This window comes from Phyllostomus discolor, chromosome 12 (assembly GCF_004126475.2).
Source record: "Phyllostomus discolor isolate MPI-MPIP mPhyDis1 chromosome 12, mPhyDis1.pri.v3, whole genome shotgun sequence".
Taxonomy (NCBI): domain Eukaryota; kingdom Metazoa; phylum Chordata; class Mammalia; order Chiroptera; family Phyllostomidae; genus Phyllostomus; species Phyllostomus discolor.
Window position 1 is genome coordinate 21,083,862 of NC_040914.2, and position 16,669 is coordinate 21,100,530.

Sequence of the window (16,669 nt, forward strand, 5' to 3'; positions counted from 1 at the left end):
TGAGAATCACGTGTTGTAGAGGCTTATAATGATCATGGTTATTTTTTAAAAGCTGAACTAAAAAGCTGGGTACGTGTGGCAGATTGGCGAGCGGGGGGGCGGGGAGACGTTGGGAAGAGGTCTGTACCCTTTGGAAAAGATCCTCACCCCCTTTCCCCGCACCGTTTGGCTTCCGTGAGGGTCTGGGGAATCTGGGGGAGGGGCTTTTTTTTTTTTTTTTAAGAAGTTAAACCCTTTGGCAATATAATCAGTCCCCACCCCCATACCCTGGTGTCTGAAGCCCCTAGCCCTTTGCCCCGCCCCGCTCCCCGCAGAACCTGCCCCACCCCTCACCCCTGATTCGCCAGGGTTTCGGGTCCGAGGGAAGGATGGGGGGGGGGACTCAAAATGCCCCTTGCATAGGAATCGTTGCATCAAGAATCGTGCTCAGTGACCCCCTCCCCAACCCTCGGGTGGGGAATTGGGGCGGAGGGTTCCTGAGGCTGTGGGAGCAGAGGGAGGAAGGTTGCTAATTCTGTGGACCCCCAACTCCAAAAGAGGGGGTCCTCTAAGGATTCTGGGACCGGTGTGGTCCCCGGGCGTGGGGGAGGTAGCGCATCCTTGAGCCAGGATGGGATATGAGAAGTGATTTTCCACCCGCGGACGTGGCGGGGCGAGGAACGCCGGGGGACGGCGGGCTGGGGTGCCAGCCCGAGTGGGTAGGTTGTCCTTTCCTAAGCTCTTGGTGTTCTAGTGTCCGGCCATTCGGGCACTGTCTCTGCTTGAAATGGAGACACTTCTGGCCTAAATAAACGGTGTTCTGGCCAAGCAGTAGTAGTATCTGGACTTACTGGCCTAAGTGCAAAGTGCCAAGAAAGACAAAAACCTTCCCAGCGTTTGTCCTAGCACTGCCTAAAACCTCAGCGCATCAGCAGAGGCACGAACACGACCCTCTGGGAGACAGTGGTGTCCATGAGGAGGGTACCTTTGGGTACCATTTAAGGGAAGATACTGTTGGGGGGCAGGGTTGGACATTAGAAAGGAGGTACCCTGGAAAGGTCAGGCTCCCCGGAATTGCAGACAGGTTGGGCCCATCTGAAAAATTCTAGCGGCAGGGGAACCTGAGGTGGATGCCTGATGCCAGAGATGTGGGGGTGTCTGGTGGTTCGAGGCCTGAGGATTTGGGGGTGTCCAGGAAGTGTCCGGGGCGGGGGAGGTTTTGGAGCATCCCAAAGGCTGAAAGTGAGCTGCAGAGCGCGGCCACCTCTTGGAGGACTGAGAGGTGCGGGATGCACTCCAGGGAGTGGGTGGCAGTGGGGCTTGGGGCGGGGTAGGGGGCAGCATCTGTGCGCAGAGGCTACGTTCCAGGGGTGTGTGGAGGTTTGGGGGATGCGGGGTGCCAGGGCCCGTGTCGGGAGTTCTGGGTGCAGGTCTCATGTCCCAGGAATCTGGAGGGTATGTTGGGGAGTTTTGTGTGCTGGGGCCGGACTGCCCCAGGAGTTCCAGGATGGGAGGTCTGAGTCCATGCAGCGAGACCCGAGGCGAGGGGATGGGGGGGCGGGGCGAGAGGGTGCCATTCACCAGAGGGATCCTCCCAAAGGCTGTGGGAGCAGTTGTCCACAGTGCCCTTCCCCCTACCATCTGAGCTCAGCTCCGGTTTTTGGCTTGGGTCACTGTTCCTCCTTCCCCCACGTTGTCGTTACTTATTTTTTTAAAATCAGTGAATGATGAGCTGCCCTCCGGGGGTGCAGGGCAGGAGGCCAGGAAACCCTCCTGTGGCTTAAAGGCCAGCCCCACCCCCTTGAGGTCTCCACCCCTTCCCAGAGTGCCCCTTCCCTCAACCGCGTGACATGCAGCCCCCCGGCGCTTATTGCTGAGGTGGAGTTGTGGGGGGAGGGGTCCAGGTTGAGGGAGGCATGCAGAGTAGGGGGGAGGTGCCCCAAATGTAATTGGCATAATTTGGACGTATTTACACGAGTTGATGGGAGGGGGTGTCCTATGGCTCATGGAGACCTGAGAAGGCTTTATTTGGGGGGTGGGGCGGAGAGTTGAGGGGCATGGGCTTTGGTCCCTCCCCTCCATCCTGGGGCCCAGGGCGGGGTGAGGGGCCCGGGGGTGTCTGCTGGCGTGGTCGTCTCCGTTGCATATTATTAATGACTTTTTGATTTTTAAAAAAACCCTTTTCCCCAGCCCCCCACCCCCAGCTCCTTTGACCTTCTTCCCTGTCACCCCCGAGTCCCCCCACGGGGGGGAGGGGAGCGCTAGAGGATGGAGGGCAGGGTTGGGGGAGCGCGGCGGGTGGCCCTGGGAGAGCCAGGGGGAGTGGCAAGGGGCGCGAGGCGCAGAGACACCCCGCTCAGGCCCGCGATGCTGCTCAGGCTGCGGGATTTCTCGTAACCTGGGGGGAGGGGCGGAAACACGGGGAGGAAGCATGGAGCAGGGGGGCATGGGGAGGGTCCCATAGACAGACCCCAAGACAGAGGGAGGGAGGCAGGAGAGAAACGGACAGGAACAGCAGATGGAGAGAGACACAGGAGAGCAATAAAAGATGGCGAGAGAGACACCAAGACACAGAAAGACGGAGGGAGGGAGGCAGAGAGATGGACAGAGGCGGACCAAGGAGATGGAGAGAGAGAGAAGTGAACAAATTGGACAGTCAGTCGCATCACGGAGAAAGGTCCAGACATGGGGAGGGGGGAGAGACTCAGGGTTAGGAGGCAGGGTGGCACCCACCGAGCCTCCCCCACCCCATCCCCACGCAGCCCGGCCCTCTCCCCTCCCCGAATTGGCCCCCTCATCTGAGGCAAAAAGGTGTGGGGGGCAGCAAGGCGGATGGTGGCAGCAGGGGCATCGGCGTGAGCTCAGGTGGGAGGCATGTAGGGGAGCAGCGTGGGGAGGACTTGGGAGGGGGCTCACCTAGATGTCGAGAAAGGAGAGGGGGCGCTGTGAGGGGCTGAAGGATGGAGCCGAAGCCCGCAGGGCCCATGGGGCAGAGAGTAGCTCAGAGGGCAGCCTGAGAGTGTAGGCTCACCTGAAGGTCACGTGGGGCCTCTTTCAGGGGCCAGGGAGCCTCAGTGGGAGCCTTCTGATGGGGAGGTTCTAACGGTGTCTGGACAGCCACAGGGATCTAAGATCCGGGCGCAATGAGTGGTTTCTGTGGAAGCTTAGCAGTGTCTTAACAGTTCTGCCAGTGTCAGGGGCTTTTCTAAGCGGAGCCAGGGGGTCTGTCTGGACAACAGTGTCTTGGCCATAGGAGAGCGAGCCTGAGGGGTTGGAAGCCCACTACCTTGGGGACACCCCTTCCCAGCCATTTCCCATTGCTAACCTGGGGGGAAGGGGCAGGGGGGGACCGAGAGTCTCGCGAGGCCTCAGGCGGTGACAAGAGCTGGGGACAGAAATACACAGAGTCATGGCGGGGGGCGGGGGCGGTCATGGGGAACCCCCCCAACACAGCTTCACTGTTGGGGGTCGGAGAAACGCCGGATCTCTTCCTCCTCTCTGGTGTTTTCCGGGGAAAGGGAGCAGTGAAATGGGGGGCCGCCAGAGACATCAAATATGGAAGGAGCTTCCGGGGTGGCTGGGGTTCCAGGGGAGGAGGGAGGAAGGGAAGAGGGGTCAAGGGAGGAGGGGGAAGGCTGGGGAGGAAGGGGGAACACGTGTCAGGTGTTAGACTCAGGTGGCTGGTGAGGGCACATGGAGAAGGGACAGGTCACGGGGCAGGGGGAGGACCAGCCAGGAGGAAGGGTCTTGGGGGGAGGGGGGAGGGCAGTATTGGAGGGTGGGTCATGGAGGAAGGAGAGGAAGGGGCAAGTGAGGAAGGAGGGGTCCAAGATTCAGTCAGCCCCATCAGCTCCAGCCATTATTTGAGTTCAATGAATGGAGTTTGGCATCAGAGGCGAGAGAAGCAGAGACCTCCCACCCCACCTCCAGCCCTCCCTCCCCCGCATCCCCAAATCCTCCCCACTCCCTGTGCCCCTCAATTCCAAGGGGCCCATCCAGACCTGGGGGTGGGGGGACAAAGGGCGGGAACAGGACTGGGTGCAAGCAGGGGCAGGGCCGAGATGGGAGTCGGGAGAGGCCGGTGATGAGATGGAAATGGAAGATGGTGTTGGGGGGGTGGCTGCAGAAAGGAGAGGCGGAGGGACAAAAGAGCCACACAGTCCCCTCTGGTCCCCACGCCCTCTGCTGCGTGACCTGGGGCAGTCATGGGCCTCCCTGAACTTCTGTGAAACAAGGGCGCTTAGGCAAGGCCGTCTCTGGAGCCTCCCCAAGTCCCGCTACAGCCCCTCCTTAGGCTGCAGGCAGGGATTGAGGATGTATCTGTATTTCTAAGGAAGATTCCACAGTAAGTGATGGGTCGCATTCCTTCAGGGGGCTCTTCATTGCTTTTAAAGTCAATCCAGCCTCTCCCCGTGGCCAAAACTGCCCTCCCGATCCTTCCACATAGCCGGTCTGGCGCCCCTCTCCCTTCGGCTGCCCGACTGTGGCCTCACTTCTCTCCTTGCTGTTTCTTTCAAAAACCAAGCTCATCCCACCCCGGACCTCAGGACCTCGGCACTTGCTGCTCCTTCTGGCTGGCTGGCCCCCTCTGCCTTTCAGGTTTCACGTTGCCTCAGAAAGCTCCTCCACAGACCCTCTGATCTGAAGTGGCAAGAGGTTTGTTTTTTGTTGTTGTTGTTTTTAACTTGTTTATTTTCTGCTTCCTCCACTCAGGGAATATCCAGCTTTTCCTGTAAAGGGCCTGTCAGTTTGGACTCTGTGGGCCTCACGGCCTCTGTCACAACTATTCTACTCTACTGTCCCAGTAAAGCTTCATGTACGAGACAGCTAGCTGACCGAGCTGGCCCACAGGCCGGACGGTGCCAACCCACGGCCCGGAGCACAAGCTCCGTGATGGCAGATTCTGGCTGTATGCAATGCCAAACCTCCAGCGCCTGGAACTGTGCCCTCAATCATTAGTTGCTGAACAGATGGATGGGTGGATGGATGGAGAAATGGAGCTAGGGGTCAGCTAGGGACATTGTGGGGGTTACAGAAGATACGTTAATTTCTGGCATGTGCTAAGTGCTTGGTTATGTTTGCTGAATGACTCACTGACAGCTCTCTCTTCCCTCTGTCCCCTGACCTCCCCGCGGCCAGTGCTCGGCTCTTTCTCTCCTGTTCCCTGACTCTCTCTCTCTGCCTCCTTCCTCTCCATCCCCACAGCCCAGGGATGACCTGGGCTCAGACTTATCCTCTCCCCTGGAACCTCGTCCCTGTGTCCTCCTCCAGTCCATCCCCGAGGGCCCGGAGCTGACCCCCTCTCCCAGGACAAGGCCCCAGCCCTCGGCCCCGCCCTGCTTTCCTGCCTCATGGTTCTGCGCCAGCCCCCGGTCTCCCGGCTTTGCTCACACTTGTCACTCTGTCACTACTGTCACCTGGGATCACTTCCTCGCCGGCAGTGGGGATAACCCTGTCAATCTCGATTCCTCAAGAAAGTCTTTCCTGTGGTTTCCTCCTACCCCAGGGGTGTTCCTCTTACTGTATGACCCCGTGTCACCTCCACATCCTCATATGTCGCCTCAAGGAGTGACTTTCTCTTTCTGTGTCTGCCTCTCCCAACAAACAGAGAGCATGAGTTCCGGGCGGGGAACCTACGGGTGCTTTATAAACTGGTCTGCTCACAGGTGACTGAAAGGGAGGCTGAGTCTTTCTCATCCCATATGCACCCCGAAGAGTGTTCTGGGTGTGTACCCCATTTTCTGGGTTGAATTTTTAAAAAACCAAAACGGGGGTGCAAGGAGAGAGATGTCGATGAGGGTGAGGATGGGGGTCAGTCTCAAGGGCAGGGAGGGAGGTCAGGCATGTGGTGGAGAGGGTCGGGGTTAGTTTTGGGGGGTCAGTGAGGGGCAGGGCAAGTCCTGGGCGGGTGGGTGCAGGGTCAGTGTCGGGAGTGAAGGTTAATTGGATGGAGCTCTTCATGGTGAATGGGGGGGGGTCTCGGTCAGTGGGAGCTGCTCGTTCTCAGAGGGGTTAGTCAGGAGGAAGGGGTTCAGAGGGTGGGGGCTACTTACCCCGGGGGGGAGGGGGTTCGTCCACTAGGGGGATATCCAGGCTGCAGCGTTGGCGTTGAGGTCGGGCAAGAAGCTGGGGGGGCCTGGCTTACGCCAGTCTGGGGGGAGCAGTGGGGGAGCACCGGTGGCTGGGGGTGGGGGAAGAGGCCAGAGGGTCGGGGTGGGGGAAATGGAGATGGAATAAAGACAGGTGAAGGGTCAGTGGTGAGGAAACCTGGGGTTGGGGGGGGCTCTGGGAGGGAGGAGGTTGGGGGACGGGATGGCGGAAGTCCAGCACCTCCTCCCCCTTCCCCCTCTCCCCCCTCCCCTGGGGGAGGGGAGAGAGGGAGGGTCCCAGGGGTCCAGTGGGGGGCACCTCACCTTTCCGGATGGAGCCGTCAGGGGAGGGAGCGTAGTCAGTGAGGAGGAAGCAGGCTCGGTCCCGGCTGTAGCGGCCCCGGCTCCCGGGGGTGATGGGGCTCTTGTCTTCCGGGGACATGGCGGGCTGGTCGATGGCCGGGCAGTCCTCATGCGCGAGCGCAGCTGCTGCTGGGTCCCCGTTGGGGCGGGGATCTGCGTCCCCGGGGGTCAGACAGAGACACAAAGGAAAGAGTGAGGCGTGGAAACTCGTGGCGGGGACAACACTACTCAGGAGAAGGTGTCGGCAGACTTGAGGGCCACAAATAGGTGACTAAAGGGCAGGGTGCAGAAGGAGGTGGCGGAAGGGCCCAACTGGCAGCAGGGAGTCAGGGGCATGGCTGATGGGCTTGGGGAGTGGGCCACTGGCGGAAGGGTGTTGAGAGTAGGGGAGGACAATGGGGTGGGGAAGGGTGGACAGGGGACAGCACTGGACAAAGGTGGGTAGAGGGAGGGCATTGAGTACTAAGGAGAGGTAGTCGGGCTGGGTGCTGGGAAGGGCAGGATGTGGAGCATTTGGCACCCATCAGAGGGGGACACGGGGAAGAGGTGGTTGGCATGCAAGTTGGGTGGGCAGAGCAGGTCAGGACTGGGGCTGGGTGTTAAGTTGGTAGGGTGTTGGGTTGGTGCACATGCTGGTGGGAACATCAGGGGCTGGGAGGTGCTTGTTTAGGGAGGGGTGCCAGGTACTGGTAAGGACACAGTGAGGAAGGGTTAGAAGGTGACAGATGAGGGAGGGGGAAGTGGGGGTCCCCCAGGCTCTGACTCGAGCTATTTTTAATTGGTGTGAAACTGGGTCAGCGGCTGAGGGAGCAAGCCAGGGGTGCCAGGCGGCCCAGCTCCCTTTCTTGACCTACTTAAGACATGGGGGTGGGGCCCACCGGCCTGTCCCTCCTCCCCGACTAACACCCCAATCTCCGCCTCTGAGGCACAGAGTCCCCTGGGCATAGCCAACTCTTCTCCCAACTCGCTGGTTCCACCTCTCCCTCTTTGCAACACCTCTCTGAGCCTCTCGGACCTCTCTCAGCAGAGCCAGAGACTGGGCCCCGGGTCCCGAGCCACTGTCCCGTCATAGGGCCTTGCTACCCGCTGGGCCTGTCTCCCCTGGCCACTCTCTGACTCTTAATTTTTAGTCTTAAGTCTCATTTCCTCTCTTGGTCTCACTGTTTGAATAAACCTGAACCTGGCCACAGACCGCCCCAGCCCTCCCTCCTCCTTGGTCCTCTCTCTTTCTCTCTCTCCCCTCTCACTGACAGTCTCTAAGTTTCAGACTCATGGCCTTTAGACTTTTTTCAGGGTGTTCTCCAGGAAGCTCAGGCACTACAACCATCTCTTGGCCTCTTGTCTCCAACCAGCCCATGATTTGCATGTGAGACCCTCTCTCCCTGTGTCTCTCCCGGGTCCCCCTGAATAGGTCGGTTGCAAATCTGTCTCTCTCCAAAACTCTGTCACACAAAATACCCATCTCTGTCCTTGTCCATTTCTGTGCCTCTTCTCTGGCCTCAGCAACTGCCATTCCCTCTTCTCTCCCCTCTCTGCTGCTGGCCACCCTGTCTCTGCACCCTCCTCCTGCCCCCCTCAAAACCTCCCCACCTCCTCCCATGCATCTCTGCCTGTGCCCCCCTCCACCCCATACACCCCTCAGGCCCCCTCCTCACCTGCTCGGTTGATCTCAATTACTTCCTCCTGAGCCAATGGGCAAGGCTCCCCAGGGGCTGGCAGAGGGGGCAGCCCCATGATCCCGAGCCCACCCGCTCCCCCCCTGAGCAGCCCGGGGTGCGTGTGGGGCCCGGGTGGGTAGGCCCCAGCCATAGTCACCCCCATGGAGGGCGGGGTGATGGGTGGCGGGGGGCTGATACCGCCACTGCCATGGTGAGGGTGGGGCGGGGGCGGTGGGGGTGGGTCGGGCTTGCAGTAGTTGGGTGAGCCAGGCTGCGGGGGCCGGGGGATGTGTTTATTCTTCTTCTTGGGCAGCTTCTGCTTGGCCATGGCCAGCGAATAGTACATGCCAAAGTTGTTGACGATGACAGGCACGGGCATGGCGATGGTGAGCACCCCGGCCAGGGCACAAAGCGCCCCGACCAGCATCCCCGACCACGTCTTGGGGTACATGTCTCCATAGCCCAGGGTGGTCATGGTGACCACGGCCCACCAGAAGCCGATGGGGATGTTCTTGAAGTAGGTGTGGTTGGAGCCCAGAATGTCATCTGGGTCGGCGCCAATGCGCTCGGCGTAGTAGATCATGGTGGCAAAGATGAGCACGCCCAGCGCCAGGAAGATGATGAGCAGCAGGAACTCGTTGGTGCTGGCACGGAGCGTGTGGCCCAGCACGCGCAGCCCCACAAAGTGGCGCGTGAGCTTGAAGATGCGCAGGATGCGCACGAAGCGGACGACCCGCAGGAAGCCCAGCACATCCTTGGCGGCCTTGGAGCTGAGGCCGGAGAGGCCCACCTCAAGATAGAAGGGCAGGATGGCCACACAGTCGATGATGTTGAGGCTGCTCTTGAGAAACTCCACCTTGTCCGGGCAGAAAGTGATGCGCATGAGGAACTCAAAGGTGAACCAGACCACGCACACACCCTCCACGTAAGTCAGGAAGGGCTCCGTCTCCACCTCCACGTTGGTGATGTTCTCTGGTGGGGCCCCGGGGATCGGGGAGGCCTGCGTCACCGTCTTGTTGCTGATGTGGATGAAGCCCTCGTGGGTCTCCAGGCAGAAGGTGGTGATGGAGATGAGGATGAAGAAGAGGGAGGCGAAGGCCACATACTGCGGGACAGGGCAGGAGAGAAGGCGAAAGGTGACCCAGGCGCCTGGTCCACTAGCCGTCTCCACAAGACCCTCCCAGTGGCTCCCTTCCCAGCCCCAACGCTTCCCTCTGCTCCTCTGCCCACTAAGACTAGTAAAAGGGAAGGTAGAGGATCAGCTCTGGAGAGGAGCTGGCCCCAGGGGCCAGAGCACATGGGCAACTTACGTCCTGGAAACAGCGATTTCTGGCCCCATGCTCTGTCTCATAGACCGCCTCCCCTCACTCTCCTGTTCCCTGTGCCCTATCCCTGGGCTCTGCTAGGGGACCCAGGTGTAGGAGGGGAGACTTAAGATCACACATCCTGTGTTTCAGAGGGTTTGGGGGTGGACCTGGAGCTGAGGGAAGGGGAAGGTGAGAAGGTGGGTGGGGAGGCAGAATCACGAGATGGCTAACAGTAAAATCTTGGGTTTGATTCCAGCATTTCCCCTGCCTAACTTGGGCAAGGTGGTTAAGCTTTCCAAACCTCAAGTGTTTACAGGATTATTGTGAGGATTACATTAGTAAGTAGACAAAGGTACTGGCTGAAAAAACAAACAAACAAACAAACAAACAAAAAAAAACAATGCTTGGTCCAGTGTCTGGAACTCAGTAATGTTTGAGCTCTTATGAGGGTATGGAGGCATCTTTTTTTTTGGGGGGGGGTGGGCAAGGCCAAGGCCTCAGAAAGGAGTCAGGGTTTCCTTGGGCCCTCACCCAGAGAGGGCAGGGCAGGGCAGGGCAGGGGAGGAAGAACATAGGGGAGGAGGGGTGTGTTTGGGCCCTTAAGCGGGAAGGAAGTGTCAAGTCTGCCAAAAGAAAGGGGGGTACATATGAGGAGAGGTGGGGTTTAGGGCTCTCAGGAGGAATGGAGGGTCAGGGGCCTAGACCTGGGAGAGAGCACAGGACTTAGGGCCAAAGTAGATGAAGGGACTTTCAGAGGTGCAGAGAATTGGGGGTGGGGGCGTGCTTGGCCATCTCAGGATGGGGGATGACCAGAGTCCTGCCAAACTGTGTTGTGGGTTTTGATGAAGGCTTTGATGAGGAAGGGAGGGCGTGGAGTCAAGATCTGGGAGAAATGGGTGGATCGGGCCCCTCGAGATGCTAGGTGGGCTTTATCGAATACACCGGGTGAAAGAGTGAGGTTAGTCCTTGGATAGGGAAGGGAATCAATGTTGGGGCAAAGAGGGGGCTTCCATAAGATGGGTAGAGAGGAGGCAGAAGGCTCTAGGGTGCAGAGAAGAGAGGGGGGCCAGGTCGGGCTGCAGAGAGGACCCTAAACCTTGGGGAGGGTTGGGGGTCAGCATGGGCCCTCTATGCCCCGCCCCCCTCTTCCTTTCTCCGCAGTGGTTTAAGAGGCCAGAGGCCGCCGCAGAGCGCATGCCTAGAGCTCCCCCGCGCCTGCTCCTAGCCGGGCGCACGGCTCAGGATGCGGCACCGCAGTGGGGGCGGGCGGCCCCGACCGGGGGGCGGGGCGCGCAGCGGCCAGCACCGCGGACAGTTCCCCCGCCGCAGTGCGCAGCCGCAGAGGCTGGGAGCCGTCTTAACCCCATCGCGGCTGCAACCGAGCTGGCCACGCGCAGCCGCAGTGCCGCCGCTTCACCGCGGGAGGCCACGGGCCGGGAGCTGTATTAACTCCTTCCCTCCCGAGACATAGAAAGGAAGGTGGGCTTCGCCGCAGTGCGCAGCTGTAGAGGCTGGACAGCGACGGGACTGGTTTAACCCGTGGTCCCAAGAAGGCTCAAAAGCAGAAGGGTTGGGAGGGCATAAAGTCCCTGTAGGAAGGAAAGGAGAGATTACGAGGAAAGGGAGGAGGGGGAGGTAGGGCCGGACCCTCCACTTTTCATTGGTTTCAGCTCCCAACTCTGCCAAGCTATCTCACTTGAGGCTGGAAAGTGAATGGCATGTCATGGACACTCAAAAATATTTGTGAAGTCAACGAGTGACCCCTGTAGCTGTCCCGGACATCTAGCCTCACCTCGGCACCCTTAAATGGGGTCGCAAGAAGGAAGGGCGCCCTAGACCATGGGGGGAAGGGGCCACCTAGAAGCCCGACAGGGCATGTAGGGCCACGTCCCTTCTGTACCTCGTCCTCCCCACCTCCCCTCACCCAACCCCAAATCTCGCCAACTCAGCGCTTCCCCGGGACCAAACTTTATGCGGAGCCTCCGGGCCCCCCTCCCCGTAGTTCCCTCCCCCAGCATGAATGCGGCACTGCGGCTCCGCGTCCTTCCCAGCTCAGGACGCGGCACCGTGGGGGGAGGGGGCGGACTAGCTCCTCAGGGTGTTTAGGTCCCCAGGAGGTTAGGAGGGGTCCCTGGAGTCTCTCTTTCCCTCTTTCTAATTCCCCCCATTTTGAACTGCCCTCCTCTCTTCCAACACGGGGAGGAAGTTAGGAGGAGGGAGAGGTTCCAGGGAGAAGGAGGGGGAAGGGTAGCTATTTAGTTTGGGAAGTTACAAATGTTTGAAGTTATAAAAGTTTGTGGGGGGGGGGGAGATGGAGGGAGCTGGGGAAGATCTGGAATTCAAGGGAGATAAGGGTGGAGGACAGATAAGGCTGGAGTGTGTGTTCTCTCTGGTTCACCTTGGAGTGCAGGGAGAAGCGGAGGGGCTCACTCCAGGGCTTCGGACTGGAGGGAGGGAGTCGAAAAAGGGGGAGCAAGCAGGCCTGGGGCAGGTGGAAAGATACCAAGGCAGGGTAGAAAGAATTGGGAGCTGTTTTGGGGCTGATAACTTGAGGGTGGTCCCGAGGATTAAGGTTAGGTAAACTTCTGGAGCAGAGGAAAAGTCATTCATCCACTAGGGAAGGGGCTGCGGGCCGGGGATGGAGGGTGTCCCAGAGGGAGGGAGTGGGCCGTGCAGCTTAAACGATGGAAGGAAGGAGCTGGGAGAATGTATGGGTGAGGAGGACGCAATTCTGGCAAGCTCATGGGAGGTTCTGAAGAGAACAGGCATATTACTGGGGGCTCAGGAGGCACGGAGGAGTGTGAAAGCCTCTGGGGAAGTCTGGAGCTTTATGGGGAAAGTCCTTGGGATGGGAGCTGGCGTGGAGGATGCATGAAGGGACTTGATGAACACAGAGAGGTGCAGAGGGTCCCAGGAGGAAAGATGTCCCCAGACTTATCATTGCAGTGAAGGGGAGGAGGAAGTATCTTAGCCAGAGCAAGTGGTCTGGACATTCAGAGGGGTTCAGGATGCGCTAAAATTAGGGTGGAGAGTCTTCTAAGACTTTGGTGGAAGAATCAGGTGGGGAGGGTGTTAAAAAAATAGTCAGGAGACTCAAACTTGGAGGGGGGGTGAGGGAGAGGGGCAAAGACAAAAGGAATCAGGGAGGTGTTGGGAGAATTGGGGAACCGAAGGCTGCAGATGGGGCTTAGAGCAGGGGTCTGCAGGGGGCAGGGAAAGGGAGGCAGTTTTCACAGGACTTGGGATACTTTGAGGTTTAGGAAAGGATGTCTTCTGAGGGCCTGGGGCTGGTCCAAGAAACTGAGGGCTAAGGAAGGGGTCTTCAGGGAGTCCAAGGGGTGGCCAAGAGAAGTGAGGAGTTTAGAGGGGTTTCTGATGGCTGAGGGTTGCAGAAAGGTCTTCTGAGAGTGCCAGAGGGGTCCAGGGACGGTGGGGAGAGGTTGTTCAGAGGAGCCCAGGAGCGTTTCTAAGGGTCTAGGGTGACCTAGAGAAGCGGGATGGTGTTCGAAGGGATCTGGGCGATTCCGAAGGTTGGAGAACCATCCTCTGAGGATCTGAGGATGGCTGAGAGAGGGGGGTGTGTTCCGAAGAGTGCGGGGAAACTCAGGGTTGGGGTTAAAGGCTTCTAAGAGACTGCGAGGCTGAGAGAGGGAGGGGCTGGGATCGGCCATAGGATTCTGAGGGTCTGGGAGTGCATGGGGAGAGGAGAGGGATGGGGACTCCGACAGCACGCTCACCCTGGCTGCCCGCGACGAGTAGGGGTCCTCGAAGAGCGCCCACACTCGAGGCTGCCAGCGGCGCCACCACGTGCCGCCCGCGCCGCCCGCGCCCCCTGGCGGCCCCCCAGCACCGCCGCCCGCGTCCTGGAAGCAGAGGCGCTTGAGCTCGCCGCCTGCGCCGTCCAGGCCACCGCCGCCCGCGCCCGCCTCGTCGTCCAGGCCCGCGTCGTGGGCGCCCCCGGCGTTGGCAGCGTTGGCGGCGCCCGAAGAGTCGGGCGCCTCGAAGGAGTCGAGTGCTTCCTCAGCATCGCGGTGCTGTCGGTAGGTCATCCAGCAGCAGGCTTCCACGTCGGTCTCGTCGATGCCCCAGAAGCCGAGCTCCTCCTCGAAGAGCGGCCCGCACACGTCGGCCGGGCAGTGCAGCTTGCCCGTGCGGTAGTAGTTGAGCACGTAGGCGAAGACGCCCGGGTGCCGGTCGAAGAAGAACTCGTCGGTGCCGGGGTCGTAGTCGAAGCGCGCCGCCGCCTCAGGCTCCGTCAGACCGGCCAGACGCGTACCCGGCAGGGTGCGCAGCGTCGAGCGGTACGTCTCATGGCGCACGCCGCCCACGTTGATCACGATCTTGCCGCTGTCGCCACCGCCGCCGCCGTGCCTCCCCATGGCCGCCGCCGGCAGCCCGGGGCATGGCTCGGCGCGCCGGTCCCCGGGCCCGTGGGATGCCGGGGGGCCCGCCGGGGACGCGGCAGGGCCGGGCTGCGCAGGCTGCTGCTGCTGCTGCAGCGGCGGCGCTGGCGGCGGCGGGGTGTCGGGAGGCTGCGGCGGCAGTGCAGGCTGCTGCTTGCTGGCCCCCTGGCGCCGGCGGAAGGAGGAGACGCAGACTGAGCTCAACATTGGCCGGGGGGGCGGGGCTGTAGGGGCGGGGCCTTGGGGGCGGGGCCTCAGGGGAGAGACAAACGAGATTGGGTGGGGAAAGGCAATAAATACGAGGGCGGGGCCTAAATTGGAGATTAACCGAAGTGACTGGTCTAAGGGATAGTGGGGCGGAGTTGAAGCAGAGAGAGAAGGGCGGGGACTCTAACCGGGCCAGCGTAGTGGGGTGGGGCAGCAGATAAAACACAACGATTGGATCTTTCCGAGAACAGGGGCTGGGCGAGGTGTTGCAGGAGGTGGGATACACCTCTAAAGTTGGCTGGGTTGGCAGCACAGAAAACCGAAGAGGCGGGGTTAGATATAAGAAAGATCGATTAAAATGAAAAAAGGATGGGGCGGGGCAGAGAAAAAGAACCGTCCAAGCTATTTAAAGAAGCAGGCTCGGTCGTAAAGGGCGAAGTGAGGGGGCCGGGCCACAATGGTGGAGACTCCTCTGAGTGGAGAGAGAAAAATCGCGGGCCCAGACTTAAAGAGAGGATAAGCAGAACCTGGTGGGGAAGGGCATCTGGAGACTGCGGGGTTGGGCTCCTAACATTGTTCGGACGGGGAAAAACGGATCTTACAAGGAGGCGGGGTCGAGAAAAGTAGTAGAAACTTCTCGATTGGCCTGGCACAGTGAGGGGGCGGGACTAAATGAGTGAGGGAGCTGGAAGTGGAGAGTGGAGAGTATGGTCACGCGAAATGGTGTTAGGCTGCTGAAAGGGCACAGGGCAAAGGTTACATGGACTGAGACCCAGTGAGAAGGGGAGGAGATGAGCGAGGCCTGAGAACCTGAGAGCGCCTGGCTAGGAATACTGGTCGGGACGAGGTAAAGAAAGGATGGGGCCGGGGCTTCACGCTTGGCCTGATTAGGCGGGGCTCTACCGGGGTAATTAGTGTCAGGATGGATGGGGCGGGACTAGGAAGGTGGGTGGGGTCTACGAATGATAGTAAAAGTCTAGAATGGGTTGTGGGATGGCAAGATGAAGGGAGGGTCGAGGCACTAAGAGACTTGAAAGCACTCAGGCTAGGCTGGGGTAGGGTAGGCCTAAGACAGGGTAAGGAATGGGAGATGGGGATGCATAAGGGACCTGTAAAGAATACAAAGCTGCCAGGCTGGATGGGACGGGAGGGGAGACCTGGAACGAAGAGTCTTGGGAATTAGAGAACCTGGGACAGAGTCCTAAGAGTCGGTGGGGACTTAGAGGCTGGGGCAAGAACTTCCAACTGGCGAGGGAAAGGGGACTAGGTCTAGATGACGGCCGACTGCAGACAGAAGATTCAAAGGATGGATGAGAACTGATGAAGAAGGAATCCTATGAAAAGAAAAGGGGAGAAACCAAAGCGCTTCCGGAAGCACAGCCTGGGGCTGAGGCAATGGGCAGGGCCAATGGGAAACAGGGCGGGGTAAGGTGACAGGGTTCTGGTAGCAGAGAGGGGAAGTGGGGAGTGGGGCGGGACTAGTGGGGGCGGGGCCAGAGCTAGGCTCACTGCCCAAGAGCAGACCCGGACCCGCCCCCTGGGCTGGCCTAGGGGCTGGGTAGCAGGGCGCAGGCGCAGGCGCAGGGGCTGGGGCGGGGCCAGCGGCTGCGGCTGGGGCTGCGGCGGGAGGAGGTAGTACCTGTGGGAGCGGAGGGGGCGGGTCAGGGCTGCCGGCTTTCTTTCGCTGCTCGGTCCCTGGCCCGCCGCCTCCCTCTGCAGGGCGGCGTGTGGTTCGTATTGCCTCCCTACCCACCCCTGCTCCCGTTTTTGCGTCTCTTTTTATTTCCTTTCTCTGAGAATTTGTCCTCCCATCTCTGCCCTCACCCCTCTGAGACCCTGGCCTCTCTTTTCTAAGTCTTCCTTTCTCTGGGTCACTGTCCCATTGTTCTCTGAATCTGTTTCCCTTCTTGAGTCTTTGCCTCCCTTCTAAGCCTCAGTAGCCTCTCCCACCACCGTATCTCGATACTGCCACCCCCATTCTCTTTCTCTTGGTCTTTGTACCTTTTCCTCAGGGATTTGCCTTCCTCTGTGGACCTCTGTCCCCCTCTCCCTAGGTCTCCGTCCCTCCTCCTTGTGTCTGTCCCACACTGCCCGCCTCCCTGGCTTCTCCCACTCTCTGGATCTCCGCTCATTCATCTGGGTCTGTTTCCCTCACTCTTGTTATATGACCTCCCTCCCTGTATCTTTTCCCCCCTTTCTGTCTCTCTGCCCTCCCCTCACTGCCTTTTTTCTTTCTGCGCTTTTTCTGTCGGTCCCTATCCCTCCCCTTCTGAGTCTCTGCTTCCCTCTCTCTGGGTCTCTGCTAGCACTTCTTTGGGACTCTGGCCCGCTGTCCTTCAGTCTCTGCCCCTGTCTCTGGATCGATGGATCTCTGTCCCTTTCTCTCTGGCTCTACCCTCCCCCCACCCCCGTTATCCCTTCTAACCCCCATCCTGGCCAGGGCTCCAGGCTGCGTCACTGCAGAGCTGTCCTGCAGACCAGAGAGGTAGTTTCCGTCACCCCTCAGACTCGGAGGTCCCCAGTGTCCCCGATCCAGGATCCTCCAATAGTCCTCAAGCCCCCAGTAGGACCCAGGAGGACAGAGAAAAGACATCGGGGCTTCCGACTCCTCTCTGTCCCGAATTTTGGTGTATCCCCAGGCAAAAGCAGTGAATTCTGAGGTG

General features: G+C 59.9%; 1 protein-coding gene across 6 annotated transcripts; it reads right to left on the bottom strand.

Moving 5' to 3' along the window:
• Positions 1-2,112: 2,112 nt before the first annotated feature.
• On the bottom strand, positions 2,113-14,535 carry KCNC3 (potassium voltage-gated channel subfamily C member 3). 6 transcript variants are annotated; one of them, XR_004900141.1, is made up of 5 exons: positions 13,134-14,535; positions 8,087-9,194; positions 6,393-6,584; positions 2,896-3,364; positions 2,272-2,377 (listed from the first exon to the last, which is right to left on the bottom strand). XR_004900141.1 is itself a non-coding variant. In XM_036012604.1 (5 exons), the coding sequence occupies exons 1-4, from the start codon at positions 14,004-14,006 to the stop codon at positions 3,348-3,350; spliced, it is 2,190 nt and encodes a 729-aa protein (XP_035868497.1). In that variant the 5' UTR covers positions 14,007-14,535; the 3' UTR covers positions 2,272-2,377; positions 3,305-3,347. The 6 variants fall into 6 exon arrangements, 5 of the variants coding, with proteins under 5 accessions (XP_035868494.1, XP_035868497.1, XP_035868496.1 ...); XM_036012604.1 differs by having other exon boundaries at positions 3,305-3,364; XM_036012603.1 differs by lacking the exon at positions 2,896-3,364 and adding an exon at positions 6,033-6,130 and having other exon boundaries at positions 2,324-2,377.
• Positions 14,536-16,669: the final 2,134 nt, after the last annotated feature.

Coding starts and splice junctions, on each gene's coding strand:
- KCNC3 (XM_036012601.1), bottom strand. CDS start 14,006: ATGTTGAGCTCAGTCTGCGTCTCCTCCTTCCGCCGGCGCCAGGGGGCC. Junction 6,585..8,086: donor AATTGAGATCAACCGAGCAG/GTGAGGAGGGGG, acceptor CCGGGGACGCAG/ATCCCCGCCCCAACGGGGAC. Junction 2,378..6,392: donor TGACGGCTCCATCCGGAAAG/GTGAGGTGCCCC, acceptor CCCTCCCCCCAG/GTTACGAGAAATCCCGCAGC.